Source organism: Pogoniulus pusillus, chromosome 23 (genome assembly GCF_015220805.1).
Source record: "Pogoniulus pusillus isolate bPogPus1 chromosome 23, bPogPus1.pri, whole genome shotgun sequence".
Lineage (NCBI taxonomy): Eukaryota > Metazoa > Chordata > Aves > Piciformes > Lybiidae > Pogoniulus > Pogoniulus pusillus.
In genome coordinates this window covers 18,442,634-18,464,983 of record NC_087286.1, presented here as the reverse complement: position 1 = coordinate 18,464,983, position 22,350 = coordinate 18,442,634, and the positions used below count along the sequence as shown (strand labels likewise).

Genomic DNA, 22,350 nt, shown 5'->3' with positions numbered 1-22,350 from the left:
TTATTAAGGATAAGTGCTTCTTAGCAGCAACTGAAACATCAGTATGTTATCAAAGTTATTTTCACACGAAATCCCAAACACAGCACTGTACCAGCCAAAACCAGGATATACCTCTAAGTAGTTGTGAGCACTTTGCCTAAAATATTTCATATGAGGACAGGAATTGTGTGCAGGTGTAGCAGTCAAGGAAGCTACTGATATTAGGATGCTCTCACAGTTTGATATCAGGATAGTCTTGGAATATCTTTGAGCTCTAGAGAAGCCCATAGGAGAAATGTTACAGAATAGTTTGCATAGACCAGCCACATGTTGATCACCAGAAATGCACAGACTTTAACTATGAAACCCAATCCCACTTTTTAATTAATTTAAGTTTGGGAACTTTAAAATCCTATAACTTGTTTGAAACGTTCTTTGTTTATAGCATAATACTTAATTTCAGAGTAAAACATCCTTTGTTTTCCTTCCATTTAGGTACCGTAAATTGGCATTAAAATGGCACCCTGATAAAAACCCAGACAATAAAGAGGAGGCAGAACGACAGTTTAAACAAGTAGCTGAGGCCTACGAGGTTTTGTCAGATGGTAGGTATTTCAAAAGAGCTTTGAACTGTAGGGTTTTAATCTGGGTGTCAGACTGAAAGTGGTTGATCTGTGGGGCTTTAAAGCTGTTGTAACTTTAGTTTACCATCCAACTCAACAACTTGCTTTTCAAAACAAAGGAGAGATAAAGAAGCTTCCAGGTAAGACAGCATAAGCAGAAAAATTGAAGCAAAAGAAATTCAGGAGCTCTCTAGATGAGTAACTAAACCAGATTCCTAGAAATGTAAGTCCTGTTTGCTGGGCTCTTCTCACTAATTTCTGAAGAGATGCCTGTGAGTACCAAGACTGATACTATCTAGGGGGTAAAGCTGATGTTGCCATCAGTATAAGGGAGTTACTGTGTTTATACAATAAAAACCAGACCAGGCAAACTGTGATTTATGTGCTGCTGGACCTAATGTAATGCTAATCTAGTCATGACAAAGCCCAAGCGTACTGTAAACAGTGCTGAAAATCTGGATTATGTTTGTCTGAATTCTGTAAATTCAGTCAATAGTGATAACTGAGGAGACTTCTGAAACAGTTACTTAGCTTGACCTGTGTGGTGCAGGAATACAGCCTGTAGTTCACCTCTATCTTTCTGTTTTGAGAAGTGTCATTATCTTTTGCTTGTGTTCTGGCAAAAAACTGTCTGAATCATAACAAAGTGATTTAAGCTGCTTTGATTATTTTTCTTCTGTAATTGACTGCAGCTGTCTGTATGCTATTTCTGAAGTGTCCTTGGTTTCACCTGAGACCAGTGAGCATGGGAAAACTATATTTAAAGCACTAGCAGCATCTAGATTACCTTTCAGAATTTGGCTTGGTTTATCAAGCTGCAGTCTTGTACAGCCTGTTTCTTTGCCTTTGATACTTAACTGACGTGGGAGAAGCAACTTAATTTATGGGCAGTTCATTATATACTTCTAGAGTAATTCAACCTTAAGCAAAATTTTTGAGCAACATACAAGTAGGCTATTGGTTTGCTTGTTACACAGATCTTTTAAGTTCTTCAGAAACAGTGCACTGCTAGAATTGCAGAACACCTTCTGTAAATACTGCCTTCATTTGAATCTATATAAATCCTAAGTTACTGGTGTTTTAACAATCATTTCTACAGCAGGGGCATATGAATTCTGAGCCCTGTGATTGAGAGGCAATCACCTTTCCTGCAAACTTAATGGGTTTTTCTGGCACCATTACAGGCTTGAATGAAGGCAGATATTAGGCAGAAGAATGATTTTTAAGGAGTTACATAATCAAAGAATACTGAAATTAGGTGATCACAGAGCACACTTCCCTTGTGGTTTCAAGAACATTTTATTTTTCAAGGTGTACTCTGGGCTTGGTGAACCTTCTGGTTGTCTTCATTGTTTCCTGCTCTTTCTGATGGTTTGTCTGCCTTAATGTTTTGGTCTTTTTATGTTGGTGTGTAGGCTAACCTCCTTTCTTTAAAATGGGCTTTTTAGAAGGGCCATACGGGTAAGGTACCGAGCTTTGCTGGGAGTGTTTGCATGTGTGTGAACCTACTGCAAGTTTCCATTGTTTGAAGGTGATGATGAGTATGTAAAATTCTAATTCTTGTGAGTCAGAAGTATTTTACTGTTCAGCAGCTGTTTAAGGTAGCTGCATGTTCTTTCAGTGATGCTATTTAAATATCGAAACCATCTTTGACTGAAGAGATTCCAGTGGGAATCTCATATTAACACACAAGTCTAAAATCAAATGCCCTGTCTGCTTTTTTGACTGATGCTTTCACAACAGTGCAAACAAAATAAACCATTTGACTCTTTAAACTCTTCAGATTCCTTTCCAGTACCAACAGTGCAATTTGATCTTATGTATTAATGTAGAGTTAATTTTTCTCCCCTTGACCATGGATACTGGAAGACTGATCTGCAGTGAAATTAAGAAAGAGTCATTACTTGCCTTCTAAAATGAGAGCAAGCAACTTGATTCAAATCCTTCCATGGCATTCTTTTAACATCACTTCATATTCCTTTATGAAACTGGAACTAATTATATATTATTTGAGGGGTTTTGCAGTCACTCATAAAAACAACTGTGTAAAGATGAAGACTGCAGTATACTTTTTAAAGGCAAGCTTCCTTATGAAGTTTGTTCTTACACCAGATTATTTTTCTGATACAACAGGACCTGAGTTTTTATTAACTAAATGGTAGTAGGTACAAAGTTCAATGCCTGTTTTTTCTGAACATAAATTGCTTCAGCAATCTTAAAAAAATTATTCACTAGTTACATGCCAGAATTTCCTTCAGTAAACTGGGCTTGAGAAGACGTTTAGCTGAGAATAGCAGTTAAGTCTGTGGTTTTTTCCTGCAGTTTCAATGTGCCTGTTTACTGACATGATGTGCAATTTCTCCTTGTAGTTGGTAAACGTGAGCTCTATGACAAGTATGGAAAAGAAGGCTTAATAAATGGAGGCGGAGGTATGTTGACAACTTGCAGTTCTTTGCTTTCTTTATTCAGATGTAAAGCCATTTTCTCTTTTTAAAACAGGAATCTGGAAATGCCTATGGTGGTACCTAATCTTAGAAAAATTTAATCTTAGAAGAATGGAAATTGCAATTCTTGTTAGAGTTCTTTTTTCTGTTGTTGTAAAGGTATTGTTAATATCTGGAAACAGAGATAAGAAAGTTAATTATATAAGATATTGTGTGAACTTGAGTGAGATCTGAACGGAAAGGAGGTATTTTTTAGTGATTCAAATACCATGTAGGCCTGCAATGTCTTGTTAGAATGCATGTGGGTAATTGAGATTTGATGTGGTTTGGTTTTTGTTTGTTTTACAGGTGGAATGCATCACGATAATCCATTTGGATATGAATTTACATTCCGTAACCCAGAAGATGTCTTTAGGGAGTTTTTTGGTGGCAGGGACCCGTTTTCATTTGAATTCTTTGGTAAGTAATCCACTGATTTTAATGTGTGTCTCAAGTATGCCTAAGACTTCTACAAAACAAACATAGCTAATAGAAATAGCTTGAAAACTGGAGGTAAACAATTGGTATTTTGTATTATATTTAAAATATTTGTTTCTTTCTTGTTTTTTCTTGGTTGATTTGACATAACAGATACAGATTGAGCTCTATGGTAAAGGGTTGGACTTGATGATCTGTGAGGTCTCTTCCAATCCTAATGATACTGTGATACTGTGAGAAGTCTCAAGCTGTTTTGTTGGAAGACCTGGTTTAAAAAAAAACACCTCATAAAATCATGGCTCTTGTGTCTGTAGATTAGAAGTAACTAACATTCTACAGGAAAGAAAAAAACACTTTTGAATTCCCTCTTGAGAATTTGACTGGGCAAACAGTCTGTTGAATTTGGTCTCTTTTGATCTGTAAATATCAAAAGATGGCTTTGAGAGCTTCTGGATTGAGTTAACTGTGACTGTTACAACATAGCTCTCAGTCTGAACTTGGATCAGAGCAGGCATGATTTTCTTGTATCAAAATAAGGACAGCTGCACACATAATTTAGACACTGTCCAAAATTCATGTCACATGTTTACTTGGGAGATAGAGCCTCTGAAAGCTCACATAATGTAAATGGTTCTTGAAGCCTGGATGCCTCAGTTAGTTAAAAGGAGTAATTATGTGATAAAGTTTCAAAGTCATCTTTTTACCATAGTACTGATGGTCTTTTGGCTGGTGATATTCCTTGCACTAGTGTATTAAAGGTCTTTTCAGAGCTGTTGGAATTCTTACTACATCTCTTTTTTTGTACGTTCTACTGCATAAACTGCTGCCCTATAAAGCAAAACAGATCCTGGGGTTCAGTATTTACTTAGAGAAGTTATATATTGAAAACTGCAAGAAGCATACTTGAAAAACAAAGCTGTCTTCTTACTGAAGTGCCTTGATGCTGACTAATCTGTGTAATAATGTATGTAGCAGTTTAATGATTTTAAAGGCAATTTTTAATCTACAGGCAGCATTGAGGGGCTAATTCAACTCAGATTTTAATTATATCATTCTCTAGTTGGCTGTTGAGGGATCATCAGTTGTTAGATGACTCTAATGAAGGATTAGAAAAGAGTTTTGAAGGGCTAGAGATTGAGTTCAGTAGAATGTTCATTGATTAATTAGATGAGTAGCTTGAGGAGGAATCTGGAAGAGGATAAAGAGCAGAACTTAAAGCAGTCTGATCCAGTGGGAAATCAGCAGAGGTAGTAAAAGGCAGATTGAAGGAAGCATCTAGCAAAATATTGATGAGTGAAATGGGTGCTGAACTGGGAAGAGGCTACTTCTTCACTGTCCACAGAAGAAGAATTTTAAGGACTGGTAGATGAAGATTTTGGTGTAGATGAGATAAATTTCTTTGCTGTGACCAGTTCTGGGCTCCTCAATACAAGAAAAACATGCTGCATAGAGTCACAGTGAAAAACTGCTGAGAAATTAAAGGACTGATGTTTCTCTTGCATGAGGAAAAGACTGGGAGAGTTGCTGCACTTGTTTATTGCAGAGAAAGCTCAGGGTGAGAGTCTCATCAATGCATATGCCAAGAGAGAGTGTAAAGAAAGTGAATCTAGGCTATTGTCAGTGGTGACCAGTAGCAGGACAAGAGTCAGCACAAATGGAAGCACAGGAAGTTCTGCCTGAACTTAAGGTAACACTTCTCTGATATTATGGTGACTGACCACTGGAGCAGGTTACCTGAGAGGCTGTGGAATCTCCACGTTTGGAGATACAGGTTGTCTGGATGTGGTCCTGGGCAACCTGCTGTAAGTGGCTGTGCTTGAGCAGGAGTTTGCAGTAGGCGGCCTTCAGAGGTTCCTGCCAGCCTCAACATTTTGTGGTTGAGTGGTAGAAAAATCTAGAAAAGTCTGAGCAAACCCTTAAGCATGAAGGTAGTCAGGAGGATCTGGGAAAGAGTGTTCAGCTCTTTTTTGTTTATCTTTCAGTCTCAGATACTTTAAAATAGTTCTCAAACAAATGTCTTTGTACAAATTGTATAGGTGTAGCATGTTCTAGCTACTGGGAGACTGACTTAGCCTCTGTTGCTTGTGCTGATGAAGCAAATACAACTAAAAGGATTTAACTTGCTGTCTGACAGTGTTCATCACTAGCCTTAAAGTTAAGTCATGGGCTTGAAAAGAACCTGAGGACTTAAGTTTTGGATTTCTTAGAAGGAAGACTGTACAACATAGTGTACAGAGCTGTCTAGCTTATCAAATGGAGGTACCACTGCTGCCAAGGTTTTCCCAGGGATTCTGGAGCTACTTTAACTTCTGTAGGGCAGCAGTGATACTTCTTACCCTGAACTAACGGTGAACTTCTGCCTGTTTAATACCTGAATTTATTTATTGAAAAGCAAGTAATCTACTTCATGTATTGATCTCTGTCATTGACAGCTTTTAAGTACAAGGACTGTGCTACAGGCACAAGTACTGTGCTATAGGCTGCACTTCTGCAGAGGAGGATTCTGGCACTGTCAGCAGCATTACATGTACTCCAGTTGATGAAAACTAATGGTCTCGAAGCTACCTCCACTTTATGTGGAGAGTTGTGGTGTCAGTAATCAGAGTCCTAAAACCTGTGTTGAGCACCTCTTATTTTTTATTTTTGGAATGTGTTTTGGCTTGAAGATGCTTAAGGTATTTTTTAACACAGCAATGTGTAACTACAAAACAGTTTTCCCACAGCTTTCTGTAAAAGATATTTGCATCAATCTCTGCATTTATGTGAATGCTTAAGGTAGTACAGCCTGAAAATGCAGCTGAATGCAGTGCATTTAATAATGCCAAAAAAAACAAAACAGTGAATATTTGTATTGGTGAACTTAGATTCTGTTGTGTTAAAATACTGGTCCTGAAAATGGCTTTTCAACTTGGTGAGTTTTCTCTGGAACTAGTGACTTTTTAAGGAGTTACTCGAGTTATAATTGATTTTATAAGCAATTGAGTAAGGACTGAGGTCATACTTTCTAAAAATGTACACTGGTGGAATCAAAGATGAAATTGAATAAATGCTTTGAAATGTTTGCACCTTCGCTACAGTTTGAAGTGGCATGTAATGAAGCCCACACACTGCAGGTGGGACTCTACTCAATAGTAGTAAGAATATAAAGAGCAGCATTCAAGTGCGTAATCCCTGTAATGTTATGGGTATGAAGAGTTTATCAAATCTGGCTATGATTTGAGTCTGTTAAACTCCACTGAGCTGTATTGCACTGCTCTGTCTTGCAGTTAAAGAAAGTTCTTTAAAAGCAGAGGCGTCTTTATTTGCAGAATAGAGGGGAGTGTATGAAGACCTGCAATTCTGGCTGATCAGTCCCTTCAGACATTTCAGATGGAAATTTATGACACTGTTGAAGACAGCTTCCAAATGCAACAGAGTTAATACTATGGTGAAGTTTGTCTTGTGCATCCCAAAACCATTTGGGTTGTTAGTCCTCCACCAAAGTGGTTTGGTTTTCTTGCATGGCTACCTGGTTAAATTGGTCAGAGAACAAATGCTGAATGTAGCACAAGAAAAGCAGGTCATTCAGTGATAGTGGAATGTTCCTCCACTTTTAAGATGGGCCTGATCATTTGGACATTGACTTGGTAAGTGGGAAATGTTGGTTAGAGTTGAACGTGTTCTGCTTGAACATCTTCTTGATCATGGTATAGATGGCATTCAAAGGTAATGTGTTGAGTCTCATTTTTCTAAAAAGTTACTAATTTCACAATCTCTGCTGTATATCATTAGAAGGACTTTCAAATACTTCTGATAAGCTTTATTAAATAAATGAGGCAAATGTCTGTTTGACATCTGATTTGTAAAAGCAAGCAATTACAATAACACCATGCTGGAACACTCCAGGCAGGTGATTCAGCAGTGCTTGCAACAGCTTCTTAATGTCTCTCTTGAGTAAGTGGCATCAATGCTATCCTTTGTAGTTAAAAAAGAAATTATTTCCATGCAAAATGCTTGCAAGTTTTTGTGGCCTGTTAAGTTCTGATAATAGCAAGTATGGTCTGGGCACACTCCAGAGATGTAAAATCAAATTCTGTCTCTAATTGCTACAAATTTAGAACTTTGATACTTTTTTTTCCAAATAGGAGATTAGGCAGAAATACCTGCTCCCAAAAATTCCATTTTATTGTGTGTCATAGTGCAGGATTAATGGTTGGATTTGATGATGTAGAGTTCTTTGCCAAGCAAAACAATTTTATAATGCATCTGTAGCTCTTTGCATGAACTGATTATTCAGACCTATGTTTCAGAGTCTCTTCTGATGTGATCCATAATGTTGCTTACAGTGTGGTTTTGATATAAACAAAGGATGTCAGGCAGGCACCTGTTCTGCCTTTACTTAGTGAAACTCTGCAGACTGTAATACTCAAAGCTGTGGAGTTTGGCTGCCTCTTTATGCAGGGTCTGTACAGCCTGTAAACTTGATTCTTCTCAGTATGTTGCAGCTACAGTGTCATCCTCCTGCCTCTGCAATAAGGGCATTTATCTTGTGTGTCATTTCTTGTCAGAGACAGTAAAGGAAAGAAGGTTCCCTACTGGCTGAGGAAGTAGTCCAGTGAGTGATGATTGAGCAGTGGCCCTGTTTTCACAGGCTTGTGTTCCTTTGCATACTGTCCCTGTAAGATTATCAGCATCTCTGGCTGCAGTGATGCGTGCATGTGAGAACAATTCCTGACAGTGCACAGTTTATCTCAATACTTGGCTTTTTTGGAGGTGAATGATTGCATTACACTGGAATGTGGTCAACACTTTCATCAGGGATAGCATTGTTCTGTGGCTGAAGGCATCTTCCTGCACTGCTTTTGACCCTTGGACACTTTTCCTGCTGTCTTCCTTGTAACCAGCACAGCTGTTTCTATGGTCACACTGTGAACTCTATGAAAGAATTGCTGTGACTGAATTTTCCTTTCATCTGAAGGTGCTTTTTTCAGCTGATCCATTCCTCATCTGGTTGCCCAAGCAGCTACCCTGATGCTAGTGTCACAGTAAAAGTGAGTGTTGCAAGAAACAGGTCCTTTTCTCCTTCCACTATTTTATGGTGCTTTCTTGTCTGCATTCTGTCAGATAGATGAATCTTGCCAGAACTGAGTCCACTTGGCTCAGGGGTACAACAGAAAACTTGCAATACAAGCATGAAAGTGTTAGCTTTTAGATCAGTCGTTGGGTTCCATGATCACAAGGCAGGAAAGGAGAGCAGTTAGGTAGTATTTGGCAGTAGGTTTGTACTGCTGGAAGGGAGAGAATCTTGTTCCCGTGTTACAGCTGAGGCCTCATAAGAATGGGAAGTGATCTGAAATACTTGTTTTCGTTGTTGTTTGACTTGTTCAGAGGTGAAGTTCCTTTGTTGTTAGTACGAAAGAGGATTCCATGATTCACAGTGAGCAGGTGTAACATTTTACCCAGAACAAGACAGTCGCTGCATTTGAATTAGCAAAGGTTTTTTAAGTAGTGTAAACTCTTTTGGAAACACTGGCTCTAGTGTCAGTGTTTCTTAGATGGGTTTGTTGGTGCACAATCCTTCCAGGTGCTAGGGGTTTTATGTTCCACCTTTTGAATTAACTTCTTGGCTTCCGTAACAAGTCTTGCCACCTAGTAATAGAATGAGTCTTAATTCCTTTGTTTTGTCTCTCTTTTTGGGTAACAGTTTACCATGAATTCTTTGCTTAAAAGTTTGCCTTTTTCCCTTGAAAGCTTCACATCATCTACTACCATTTGCAGATTAGAAGTATGTCTCACTGACTTCCCTGAAATCTCTTACCTTCTACTCTCTCTTCATCTTTACTATTTTGACAACACCACAAGTCCTGTGTCAGAAGCGTGCTCCAGCATTTTTGTTGAATTGAATCTGATACTCTCTCCTCCCATAAGCTTCTGGTAATACCCAGATTAAACTGTGAATTTATCTCCAGGTAGTATTTAGTAATGCTCTGAGGTTACAGTAGTGTAGCGTTTCAGTTCTCTGAAGCTTTTAAGTTGTATAGTACTTGTATAATAGTACTTTTCCTGTTTAGAAAGGCCTCATTTCCAGGTTATGGGGGGGTGATGTTTTTTTTAACTGCTCAGTTTCATTAACCTGATATTGTTCTAACCTTGATTAAGAAAATTACATGGACTGTAAGCAGCAAAATTACTATTGTAAGAGAAGTCATTAAAAAACTCAACACCCTGATACAGAGATAGTGCATTTGAACGGCTTAGAGAAAGCCACCTCTGTGAAAAGGTTATCATGCATGGAAAGGCTTTGCTAAATCGCAAAACAGACCTGTCAGTCTGAAATGTTACTATTTTGCTGAGCAGTACTATTCATTATCCTGATTTAGGGACTAAAAGCATAAACAGGGGTCTGAATAGTTGTGAAATTGCTATGTTACTGTGTGTTTGGTGGTAGGTACAATAACCTGTAATGCAAAGGCTCCTGTTGCCTTCTGTCCTCAGTGGTTTTGGATTTTTCGTTTTGGTTTTTTTTCTGCATGCTGTACCTGGATGGCTGTCAGGATAGTAAATAATATTCCCTTAGGAAAGTCCAACCCATTTTTCTGCATAATTCATGTTGCTAATTCCACAGTCCACTGTGTAAAAATGATTTGAGGAGTATTTACTGGAGAGAATTTCTGGAGGAGCACTGGAGGATTGTTAGCAGTGCTGCTAACAGAAGCCACCTGAGGTTGGAACATTTGTTAATACAGAGTGCTAACCTCTTTCTGTGGTGTGTAAGGTTGCCAAAGGTTAATAAGGCATTTCAAAGTCTTGGTTAGGGTTTGTTTGTCTAGGAGTAGGCAAGCTGTGTTGATAGCAGAGATCTCTGAAAAATCGTGTGATTGTTCTTAACCTTTGTTTCTGCTACTGTTGTGCTGAAGAGAAACTCACAGAACAGGCTGATATACTGTGGAGGTTTAAAAATGTAGAGCTTACATTGTAGATTGTTTTGTTTTTCTTCAAACTCCAGGTAACAAGAAAAATTGGACTATAAATAGAAAGCATAAGAGTGGGAGTAATATAATATAGATCATTTGTACACGTGAGTGAATGACCTTCATAACTAACTTGTGAGTCACTCTAGCGAGAACAAATTGGACTACAAAACAATTAATCGCAGTGGATTTACTTGCTAGCTGATACACTAGTCTGAAAAAAAATGGCCTTTTAAATAAGTGGGCTTAGTGTTTGTTTTGGAAATAGTAATTTCAGTGGTAAGTTCTCATATTTCCCACTTGCCTGCTCAAGTGTAGGCTTAATTTCTATTGATTCAAAGTTAATAACGGCTCATCTTTACATTGAAGAAAGCTTGTTCTATGTGAAAAAGAGGTAGAAGAAAGTGTTATCACTTGATTCTCAAGTGGATGTAAGATGGAAGTTTGGTCTTGCCATGGGTTATTCAACAAATGCAGGAGCTAGAGGAAGAATAAGTTTTTTTTTTTGGTTGTTGTTCTTGGTATTTTATGTCTTTGCTGATGGGAGTTGCATTTGAACATTGGCAGCTGCTGTTGTTCAGCATAAATACATTGTGATGTTTCACTTGTAAGTAATTGCACACAGACCACATGGTAATTAAAACCTTTTAATTATCATATTCATTGCTTTAGTATTGTCACTGTTGCATTAACTGGGTGATTTATCATAAAACGACTCAGATCTTGTGGGGGCTATCAGAGGTGAAAAAAATACTGTGTTTCTGACCTTCACATTATCTCCCTGCTTTCATTCTTCTGTTGCTGCTAGTAGCAATTTCTGCATTTTTTAGCAAGAGCTTTTTCTGAGCAGTGTTTCTGACTGCTACCTTTCAATACTGAGTCCCCACTTGTAAAACTTGCTAAAACTGTTGTCATTGGACAACACTCATCCTGCAAGACTTGCAGTTGATAGAGAGAGCAGTTGAAGTCCTAAACATTTCTGGTTTTAATGCCACTTTTATATTTGTTGAGTATCTCTTAGATGGCTGCAATTCCATAGCTTTTTAAAGAGCATTAGCAAAAAATACTATTCACATAATTCTAGTAATAACTTTTTTTAGGAAAATGTGATCAAATAAGGGTTGCTTGTATAGGTATAGTAAATAGGATTACTTGTGTCTGGTCTTTGCCCCTCTCCCCTTTTGTGATTTTTTTGGTGTTATTTTTCTTCCTTTTTCTTTTTTTTTTTTTTTTTTAGAGAAACTATTATCTTCCCGATGGGGATGGAACTGCAGCTGTTCTGAATGACATAACAGTTGTACTTGAATTTGAAACAGCATTTTATCTGTGACCTTCTTTCTTTCTCCTCTCTTCCTCCCACTCGGTAGGAACTGTAAATGGTGTCTAAACATGCAACAAAATACATGTTTGAAGTACCTAATGTGGCAAGTGCTAAAATAACCACTTTGAACACTTTAGGATTATGAGTCATCAATCCCTGGCTTGTGTCTGTGTATTTCAATAATGTATTTGGAAGTCACTTTTCAGAGATCTCATCGTGGTGATCCACATTAAATCTTGAATAGAAATAAGCACAAAAGTTCAGGTACCCATATGCAATATTTTAAGGTTTGTTATATTCCAATTCTAAGAGTTTAATTTGGCTGTGTCTTCATTCTGCATCTTTGAAAAACCTTAGTCTGACTACAGGGAGTTCTGTAGAACAGATCAAGAATTTGTCTTGGGGTGATTTGATGTGTTGAGATAATGGTTGTGCATTTGAAGAGTATTAAATCTCCCCAATACCATGACTGGGCATGGTTGGCTCCAAGTAAATACTGAGGTGGTTATTTTTATCATAACCTCAGTGTGTTATGCTGTATGAACGTTTGGTATAAACAATACTACTTCTGTAGATCTTGGTAATTCTATTGTACTGAAAAATGTAAGGCTTTTGCATTAGATCTACTTGGGTTTAATACTGAACAGCTGAAATGAGGAGAGCAATTACTTTTTAGAGTTCTTTTATGTCTAAAATTGAGACAGAATGCAGTCCAGGAGAAGCATAGGAATTATCCTTTTGGTGGATTGTTCAGTAGCATCCGATAATTAAAAGGAAGAATCTTAACCTGTGAGAGGAGAAATCTCGCTTTTTTTTTTAAATGAAACTCCCCAAAATGATCATTTAGTCAGTAAAGAATCACGTGGTAATACTGACACTTAAATGTTGTCTTCTGTTTTGTAGAAGACCCTTTTGAGGACTTATTTGGAGGGAGGCGAGGTCCAAGGGGCAGCAGAAACAGAGGTGGTGGATCGTTTTTCTCTGCCTTCGGTGGATTCCCTGCTTTTGGAAGTGCTTTTTCTTCATTTGACACAGGTAAATATCCCAGCATTTAGCAAAGAATGCAGTTTTGCTTCACAGAGCACCAGTACAGTAAGCTGATAAATGCTTTCTAAAAAGCTGTCTGCATTTGGAAGATTCTAAGACTGCTTTTTTTTAAGCTGTTTTCTGTAAAGTATGAATGGAAATGGAATTGTAGTTACAGTATTTGGCCTCCCTGAAAGTTCATGAAAACTAAACAGACCTCTACATAGTAGAAATTCTGGGGTTCTTAATTTTGGTCCTATGATTTCCTTACAGTTTTTGAATTGGGTTTGTTTTGTTTGTTTTTAAGTGTTGAACAATATGGCTTTAAATTAAAGTCCTGAAGTAACACTGAAAAAATGTGTGCCTAAACACTTTGGTACTACTACTTAGTTCTAGGGTAGTCAGTTTGAATACAGGCCAGAGGTTGCTGAGTCATCCTCTGTTCAAATTCTAAGATTCTGGGCATGTCATTGATACAAAACTTGTTCTGTCTGTTAGCTTAGGGCATCCCAACAGCTTCATTAAAGCATCTTGAGTGGAAAGGACATGTAATGGTTGAGTTCAGCAGGCAGACTTGAATGCCTTTTCTTCAGGGAGAGAGTGATGAATGGTATTTGGAATTTGAATTATGGGGTCCATATGAGAGAAATTGATGAGTTTGCAGCCATGGTTTTTATTCTCAGGCTGGTGCTTAATGCCATCTAGTCACTGGTGGTGTGTTGATTCAACCGATTAATGGCACCCTGAATTTAGGGTGCAGTCTGAATGGATGGTAATTTTGAGTCCCACTGTCATTGACAGTGTCCCATTGACATTTTCAGTCAAATACTTTTTTCCCCCCAAAAGGTTTTACTTCGTTTGGTTCTCTGGGACATGGAGGCCTTACTTCGTTCTCCTCTACGTCATTCGGTGGTAGTGGAATGGGTAACTTCAAATCAGTATCAACCTCAACTAAAATAGTTAATGGCAGAAAAATTACTACAAAGAGGTAAGTGATATATTTGTGTGGAACTTCATGTGAACACAAACATAGCTACGAATAGATGCATGTAACTATACTATATATTTCAACAAGAATATAGTGATGTGTGTTTTTTCTTCTTGTGGTCATAGCATTGCTTGGATTTCTCTGAATGATTTAAAAAACAGAGCTTTGAGAAGTTTTATTTCTTTCTCTGACTCTCCTTGGCACTGCTGAGTTAATTAAAACTATAGCCTGTGAAAATGGAAAAGATTCTGCTTTTCTCTAAACTCTCAGTAGTTGAGGAGGATTCAGATCCTTAGACACGCTTTCAGAAATGCCCTGATGAAAAATGACAGTTTGAAAGGGACCTGGCAGTGGAGCTTCTACAGGCCTCCAGATCTGTCTTTTATTATGGTCTCTGATGGGTGTCTGCCAAGTCAGCTTGAGCTGGATGGGAAAAGTATGTTCAGCTTTTGTTGATTCTGAAGCTTTTAAGCAGGGATTGGGAGGACTTCCGATGTTGCAGACATGATAGAACATGAAACCATGTACCCTAACATCTGCTCTAGTTTGCTTACCTAGGCAGTGTTGAGTGATGTTTTTGTATAACAAAGTAATTTTCTTTTATCTGTTAAGTGAAATAAACAATTGAAACCTGCTTTGGAGAAAACTGCCTGTTTGGAAAGTGAATTAGCATGTACTATATACACAGTGTACCTTATTTCATGCTCGCAGTGGGGAAATCACTGCATGCCTTTGAGAAACTCAGTTTCTTACAGTGTCCTACTAGGAACACTGTGATCATTAAGTTACAGGAGTACTGAGCAAGTAGTTGAATGCAGTTCCTGTACTTAAAATATACTGAAATGCAAAGGAGGACCAGCTGTTTTATTTGGTAAGGTGTGTCAAGACATGGTTAGCCACATCTAGGAAGATACATTTACTGTCTTTGGGAAGTCCTATTTGTACGGAGGTTATTCTTCCCCTGTACTCAAACACTGGTCAGGCCACACCTTGAGTACTGTGTCCAGTACTGGGCCCTCAGTTCAAGAGAGATGTTGAGGTGCTGGAATGTGTCCAGAGAAGGGCAACAAAGCTGGTGAAAGGCCTGGAACACAAACCCTATGTGGAGAGGCTGAGGGAGCTGCGGTAGTTTAGCCTGCAGAAGAGGAGGCTCAGTGGTGACCTCATTGTCATCTACAGCTACCTGAAGGGAGGTTGTAGCCAGGTGGGGTTGGTATCTTCTTCCAGGCAACCAGCCACAGAACAAGGGGACACGGTCTCAAGTTGTGCTGGGGGAGGTCCAGGCTGGATGTTAGGAGGAAGTTGTTGGCAGAGAGAGTGATTGGCATTGGAATGGGCTGCCCAGGGAGGTGGTGGAGTCACCATCCCTGGAGGTGTTCAAGAGAAGCCTGGATGAGGCACTTAGTGCCATGGTGTGGTTGACTGGCTATGGCTGGGTGCTAGGTTTGACTGGATGATCTTGGAGGTCTTTTCCAACCTGGTTGATTCTATGAATATCTGCCCACAAGGTAACTACCTCTTAAGATTCATATCCCAGCACACCCAGTGAGAATTGTCTGAGTAATGTTTTGCTTTAGGCAAGAAACTGTTCCCTTGGTTTTCAGTATGGGTGTATTCACTTCAATAAGTCTGACCTTCAGAAAAATTTGTATTCAGCCATGTGGTTTCCTCATTTGAATTGTGAGGGTAGAATACCCAGTTAGTTAAAATTCAGGTAGAGATTAAATATTCTAAAAATAACTTGTGTTCCTTTTCTTTCTATTTTTAAACCAACAAAAAAGCCTAAATGTGAAGTGCTCTTTAATAGTCTCTCCTTCTAGTCAGAGATACTTGTATTTTGCAGCGTACATACTTGATATGCAGTAGGTCTCCAAGTTAATTGCTCTAAGTAAATAAGAAGTGGATTGCAGAGTGCCTTGTGTGCCTTACATCTGCAGAATTGTGACTGGGTCCAGAATAGTATGCATTTAACAAATGGGTAGGGACTAAGTGCACTGTCAAAATTTTACAGTTGATCTGTCAAAAGGTAATAGTGTAGTGTCAGTGCAGCTGTGACAATGAACGAGGTGACAGCTGTAACTGAACTCTACAAACTGGAGGATTCAGCCATTTTTCCTGCTTTAAATACAGTGTCAGTTGGGGAGTGCAGATGGTTATTAGTTACAGTCTCTGTGCTGTTAAATACAAAAGCTTGCTAACTATAGTTGCATTAAATAGACAGTGCTCCATTGCCGTTCATTATCTAAACCCTTTGGTCTAGAATGTATTTCAGAGCTGCTTAACAGTGCCTCATAATATCTGTGTTTTTGTCCTACAGGATTGTTGAGAATGGGCAAGAGAGAGTAGAAGTCGAAGAAGATGGCCAGTTAAGGTCGCTAACAATAAATGGTAAGGAGCAGCTGCTACGCTTGGATAACAAGTAATTCAACGCACGCATTTAACAGAAATGTTAAGCTATAACAGCCACCATTTGAGGATTGACAGGAACATTTTTTGAAGATTTCAAACGAACTCAACTTTCTGTATATCCGTACTTAAGTAGTCTAAATAGTTCACAGAAGCTCGTATTTGTCATAGACTTTTGAGTTGATTGTTGGGACCACATCAATTGGACCATTTTTTGTCCTTAAAGCTGTTAGAAATTTCTGTATGCACTTTTCTTTTTATTATATATGATCAAGGTCAACCATGGTCCTTCAGTAGTGCTAGGGCAAGATGTACACTAACACTAGCATGAATCTTGCTTTTTCCAATTTGAAATGTGAGCCAATTAGTAGTTTTAAGTCTGCTGTGAAGTTAAAACATTTCCAGGATAACATTTATGTTTTTTTTTTTAATATATATATATAATTTCAACTTTTTTTTTTCCCAATGTTTAATAGTGAACAATGTTAATACATTTCTGGTAATGCATTTCTGGTTTAAATAAATTAAGGATGTTTTCTAGTTGTGCATGAATGCAGACAACTTAGTAAGTTTTAACAGATGTTTAAATGTGTAATGTAAGCAAAAGGCAAACAACAGTGAAGGCAGTAAGCTGAGTCTTTTGTTATTTGCCATAAAAAATAATTTCAAAATGTATAAATGCTGATGTTTGTGGTGCATTCTTTCATGAATGGCATTTGTAACCTCCTTGTGTCTGTGTGTGATTTGGGCAACTTGGGAAAACAGTGCTTTTTGGGTTCTTTTTTTTCTTTTTTCTTACTACCTTTATTTTTTTTTCGGTCTTGAGGATGAGGGCCTTTGTTCTTTGCAGATGTTTTCTTCATGATGTTTAGTTTCTTTTCTAAACCTGTATGTGAAGCACCTATTTTTAAGAAGCATTCAGAGGCTGACTCTAACTCCATCTTTTGCCCTAGTACAAAATTACTCTTTTTGATTTGGTCCTAAAATAATTCTCTGTTTAAAAACCCCAAAATTTTCTGATGTTTTAAGTTCTGAGATTGCTTCAAGAATTAAACTGTGCTGAATATAAATGTACAGAAGAACATTTAGTAACATCTGAACGATAAGATTTTTTTCTTTAAGAAAAAATATTATTATTTTGAGGAAGATTTGGACAAAGTTGCTAACATTAAAATATCTCATTTTTAGTTGTAAACCAAAAATAGAAAATTGACTGCCTTTAGTTAAATTAATGGACTAAAGCAAAACATCAATTTGAGCTAAGACCAGATTTTCAAAGCTTAGTGAAAGACTTGATTTCTGTATGACATAGAGAAGGCATGCAAGTAACTATTGGCATATGTTAACACCTGTCAGGCTTTCAGTAATTTCATGTATAAATCATGGATGTGCAGTTTCTGTATGTGTGCCAGCTTTGAACATCTGGCCTTCATGAAATTCTTCAGAGTGGCTTACTATTTAAACAAAAAAAAGAGGCATGGTGTTTTCAAATGATCACTTAATGCCTTCTTGCTGAACACCATCTGCTTTGTACTAACAAACGTGTTGGTTATTAAATACATTGAAAAGATTTGCTCCTGTTTATCATGCAGGAAAACAAACTTGGCTTAACCCAAACCAACAAGATTGCAAACTATTTACAGCAGAATTCATGTTTGCAGCAAAGTTAGTATGTCTCACTTTTGTCCCTCTGCCATTAATGCTCATTTCATAGAACCAAATGAAATAACAGGTAGAAGAAGAAATAAACATGTATCTTTGGTTTTGGGGACTACAGAAGTTATGTACCTCTTCAAGTTCTTTGCAGAGTTCTTGTAACTTCTTCCATGTTGTGTTTTTGATGTAGAAGCACAAACTCAGTTTAGAACTAAACTGTTTTCTTGTTAATGCTGTTTTTTTTTCCCTCCCCGTGTATGTTCCTTCTTGATCCAGATAACTAAACAGACCATTAATTTCAAAATCTGACTTTGTTGTGATGTCTTGAGTTACTAAAAATGTTAATTTATAGGACACAGTGTACTCCTTTAAGTTCTGTAAACTGTAAAAAGTGCTTCAAAATTGGTTAATCAAGTCAAATAAAATTAGGACAATCTGCAGTTGAGTTTGAATTCCTTCATATTATACCCGTAAGTTTTATAGGGAGCTGCCAAACTTCACCCCCTATTTTAATCTTAGATAATCTTTAACATTTAAATTGCCTAGGTCAAGTGAAGAACACAATTATGGCATAGCTGCTAGTGGCAAATCTCTGCCCAGAGGATCACCTTAGATCTTCCTACCTAGAAAAGTGTCCATCTCACAGCATTGCATACAAACAGTTCAATCCAGGGTTCTGTGGTGAAATCTTTTAACACTTAATTTGCTAAAGATCAGGTGTTTTGGATAATCTCTTCTGTCTTCACATCCCTGGAGGTGGATATGGTCAGAGCTGCATTAAATGGCAATGCTGCACTTTCCTGGTAGAAAGTAAAAGCTGTCAAACACAGGAAAAAAAGATTAAATGACTCAGTAGAAGGCATAACTTACCAGTACATTAATTTGAGCAGTAGTAAGCAAATGCCCATACACCAGCATTTGAACATGCTGGTGGTTGAACGAGGTAGATACATGGACTTGGTCCAACTATAGAATTGGACTGGCAGTTCTAGTTGCAAATGTAAAGTACTGTCTTCTTGTGCTTGACCTCAGCCAACAGCCTCTGTCTCTTTCAATATGTAGAACACAGGGTTGTTCATTGGGACAACACCGCGTCCAACCTTTTAAAAATGCAGTTTCTTGCATCTAACATCATTTTTACTACACAAAATGAATCCTCATATGTTTGCCGTGGATGCAATCTAAATTCTTCCTGTTATGTTACATATTCAGAATTTCTTGTTTGTGCTGCTGAAATTAGGTTCTTCCCTCATGAAAAGCCACTTACTAAGTTGCTCTGAAAAATGGTATGTAATTCTTTACTAATACATAACTTGCATGGATGTACAAGACCTACTCACTAGAAGGGATCGTCAAGGGCAGCTCATTTTCTTAAACTTCCATTTTGGCCAATACATCCCAAAATGTTTCATAGTGGTAAAGGTTCATAATTCTAGCAAATGCTAGGCTTCAAATGTGCAGTGGGATGAGAAGGCTTTCAAAACAAGTGCTGTTTGATTAGAAGTATCACTGCTTCATACAGGAGGGATTAATTCTGAAGGTTTAGGGACACCATCCAGATAAAATGAAACTTCCTCCAGCGGTTTGGAAAACTAAGATGGAGTTTTTGAACCTGCTAAGTCACTCTTTCAAGCTCTGCTTCAAAGTTGACTGGTAGAATACAGTAACTTTGTAATGCTTTTTCTTGGTGCAGGCTCTTTGGTCTCTTGCATGGCAATAACTTCAGCGCAATACACTGTAACACAAGTTCTCTAAATTGCATGGCATCTACCCCTTTCTCTTGGCTTTACTGAGGAAGCTTGGATTTTTGTCTTAGAATGCTTCACATTTGAAAATTGCTGCAGCTGTTGGTAGTTCTTGGTTCTTAAAACACCTTCCCTTGAGAATAACAGGCACTGTTTTGTGGTGTGATGAAGCTGCTCTACAGAGTGAGTGTACAGAACGTTTTTATGATGCATACTGTGTCAGCCTGTGGTTAATTGATGGACTGAGTCTTAGAATGCTGAAAATAAGATTGTCAAAGACTGAAAAAGCCCCATCACCTGAAAGCCCAAGGGGTTTATATCGTTCTGTTGATGTTTGTGTTTGACTGTCTTGTTTGCTTGCCCCCCCTTCAGTGTACTGGTGTCAGGTGTAAGTGGAGGTTTGTCTTTTGCACTTAGTTCTGCTGTGTTTCAGACCATCTCTGGGGTGGTCCAGTGATAAAGATTTTATTTTTGGGAATACAGATTCTGTTCCTGAATCTGCCTCTATTCTGCTTGAGAAATGAGTTTGTCTGCTATTTAGCCTTAGTAGTGCTGCAGTGCTTACTGGCAAAGATGATTGTATTGTGATGCTTGTTTTCAGAGTGCTTTTCACAAGTGCTCAATGTTGGTGCAGAGCTTTAATTTAGTAACAGGCTACTTGTTAACCTTCTTGTGGAAGCAGTTCTTAGTTTCTTAGTACTTTTGGAAAAGCTGTCTCTTAGCTCCTGGTTTTTGAGTGATATTTAGCCTTATTTTTCAGTCATGTTGTTCATGCAAGGTAGTTGACAGATTGCTGATGTCTGTAGTGCAGTCAGCAGTAACCAAAACTTTGAAACTACTTTTTCTAACACAAGATAATGAAACTTGTGTGTATTGTCTGCTTCCTCTGGTCTTGTTTACTTTGGGAGTGAATTGTGCCCGCAGACTTGACTTATGTAGTGCTCTGCAGAGACAGTTTGGGTTTTCTTGCTTGTTGCTTGTCTTCAAGTGGCTGTCTTAAGTAAAAAGCTCTGAAATACCGAAATGGTCCTTGTGTTGCAGTGGTGTTGTAATGAAGTGTGTTTACTTGGTTAGACTTACAAACTGTACCTTTTGAATATATTCTTTTAGTGGGATGACTGCTTTGGTTTTGGAAAAAAAGTGTCCTGGCTAGAACTGGTTGTTGAATGAAATGAAACGTATTACTGAAAAGCTAGAGCAGAAGATGTTTGCCTTTTGCTCTGCTGCACAGCTCATGTGTTCATAAGACGTGTTCACTTTTGCTGTCAGATTTAAAAGGAAAAAAAAAATGAGAAAAAAGTTAAAATACTGTGACCATCTGAGCTATAACCTGAACCTGTGCAGGCTGATTTGAACTCCCTGAAACTTCTCTGAAAACTCCTCTGGCAGACGGAGCGCTGGGTTGGTGTTATCTTACTTCTGGCAGATGTTGGCAAGTTAATTGAAAAGCTTTGAGTGCTGTATCTTTGTCATGCTCACCACGTCCAGAATCCATGCACTGCTTTGGATGTGAGAGTACCCGAATCTGAAAACTCTGAAGTCCTGGTGTGAGGTAGATTGCACTGGTAGTCTGAGTGCTAATTATATTCTGCATATAGGAAGCTGAAGACTTCTGCCTGAGATGATGGCAGCTTTGAAATGTGACAGTGGGGACTAAAGTACATTTAATTGAAAAGATAAGTAGAAAGTTTTATTAAAGGGATGCCATTAGTAGAATTTTCTTTAGTTCTCTGGTATTTTTAAATAGTGCTGTCTTTCAGCATAGTGGGTTCATTTGAAAATCCCTAAAAATAGAAAATCTTTGAGCATGACTTAAAATTAACAGTCAAGCAAATAGCTTCTTTGAGGCTCTACCACAATAGCTCTTAAAACTTTACTTTGTCCTGTATCTCATCCTTTATACTGAGTCACGAATGAGAGCTTTCAGATGTTCCTTTCAATGCAGCCAACTTCAAACAGGAAAAAAAAAAGCCTGCTATCATCTGAATTCTTTCATACACCTCAATGTTAATTCCGAGGGAGATTAGGTGTTAACACCTAGTTTGTAAAGATTACATTAAGGATGCTTGTCTTTTACCTGATACAGCAAAAGTCGGTACATTGGGAAGGCTTCAATTCCTCATTTTATTGGCTGCTAAAAATCAGATACAAATAGGAAACAATGCATAAGATTTTGTAAATTTACTTGAATGTGTTGCTGGTTTGGAAGAAGAATCCAGGCTGAGTGACAGGTCACAGAAATCACATTGTGGAACACGCAAGCCTGATGGTCAGGAGGGAGAACTGCTTTTTGGCTGTGTTTGTAAAGGAAGTGCTTGAAGCTGTTACTGTAACAGCTAAAGATGCAAAGCATCAACTCTGGAATAGGATTCTTCTGTCTTGGTTGCAGTCATAAACTTGATTGAATTGCAGTCTCAGAGGGAAGCTTACCTGGAAAAAGAAAGCAAGCCTGCAGAGACTTTGACACATCTGGTAGAGAAGCTGTGCAGATCCATCAGTTTCTCTACGGAAACACATGCCCTGTGTGTGTTCATCTTTAACTGTAACGTGACTTGGTAACTGGTAAAGTAAGATTAACTTGGGTGTCACAATCTGTGTTGCTGTCAGTTTAGCAACCTCTGGCAAAATTGTTTTTTCTGAGCATGTGTTTGGAGGCTGCCGTTTAATTCTTACAGAAACCAAGTCTGAATTTGTCATCTTGTTGCTATACCTGTCTTGCTTGGTAGCAGAGTACT

At 38.1% G+C, this 22,350-nt stretch overlaps 1 protein-coding gene across 2 annotated transcripts in view; it reads left to right on the top strand.

The window, feature by feature from the left end:
* DNAJB6 (DnaJ heat shock protein family (Hsp40) member B6) overlaps positions 1–22,350 on the top strand; it is a 59,294-nt gene that overhangs the window by 8,703 nt on the left and 28,241 nt on the right. For both annotated transcript variants that reach the window (XM_064162809.1, XM_064162807.1), the window contains exons 3-8: positions 475–584; positions 2,972–3,031; positions 3,395–3,505; positions 12,698–12,829; positions 13,667–13,808; positions 16,126–16,196. In XM_064162809.1, the coding sequence (XP_064018879.1) occupies positions 475–584; positions 2,972–3,031; positions 3,395–3,505; positions 12,698–12,829; positions 13,667–13,808; positions 16,126–16,196 (626 nt within the window). The remainder of the gene's footprint in view (positions 1–474; positions 585–2,971; positions 3,032–3,394; positions 3,506–12,697; positions 12,830–13,666; positions 13,809–16,125; positions 16,197–22,350) is intronic.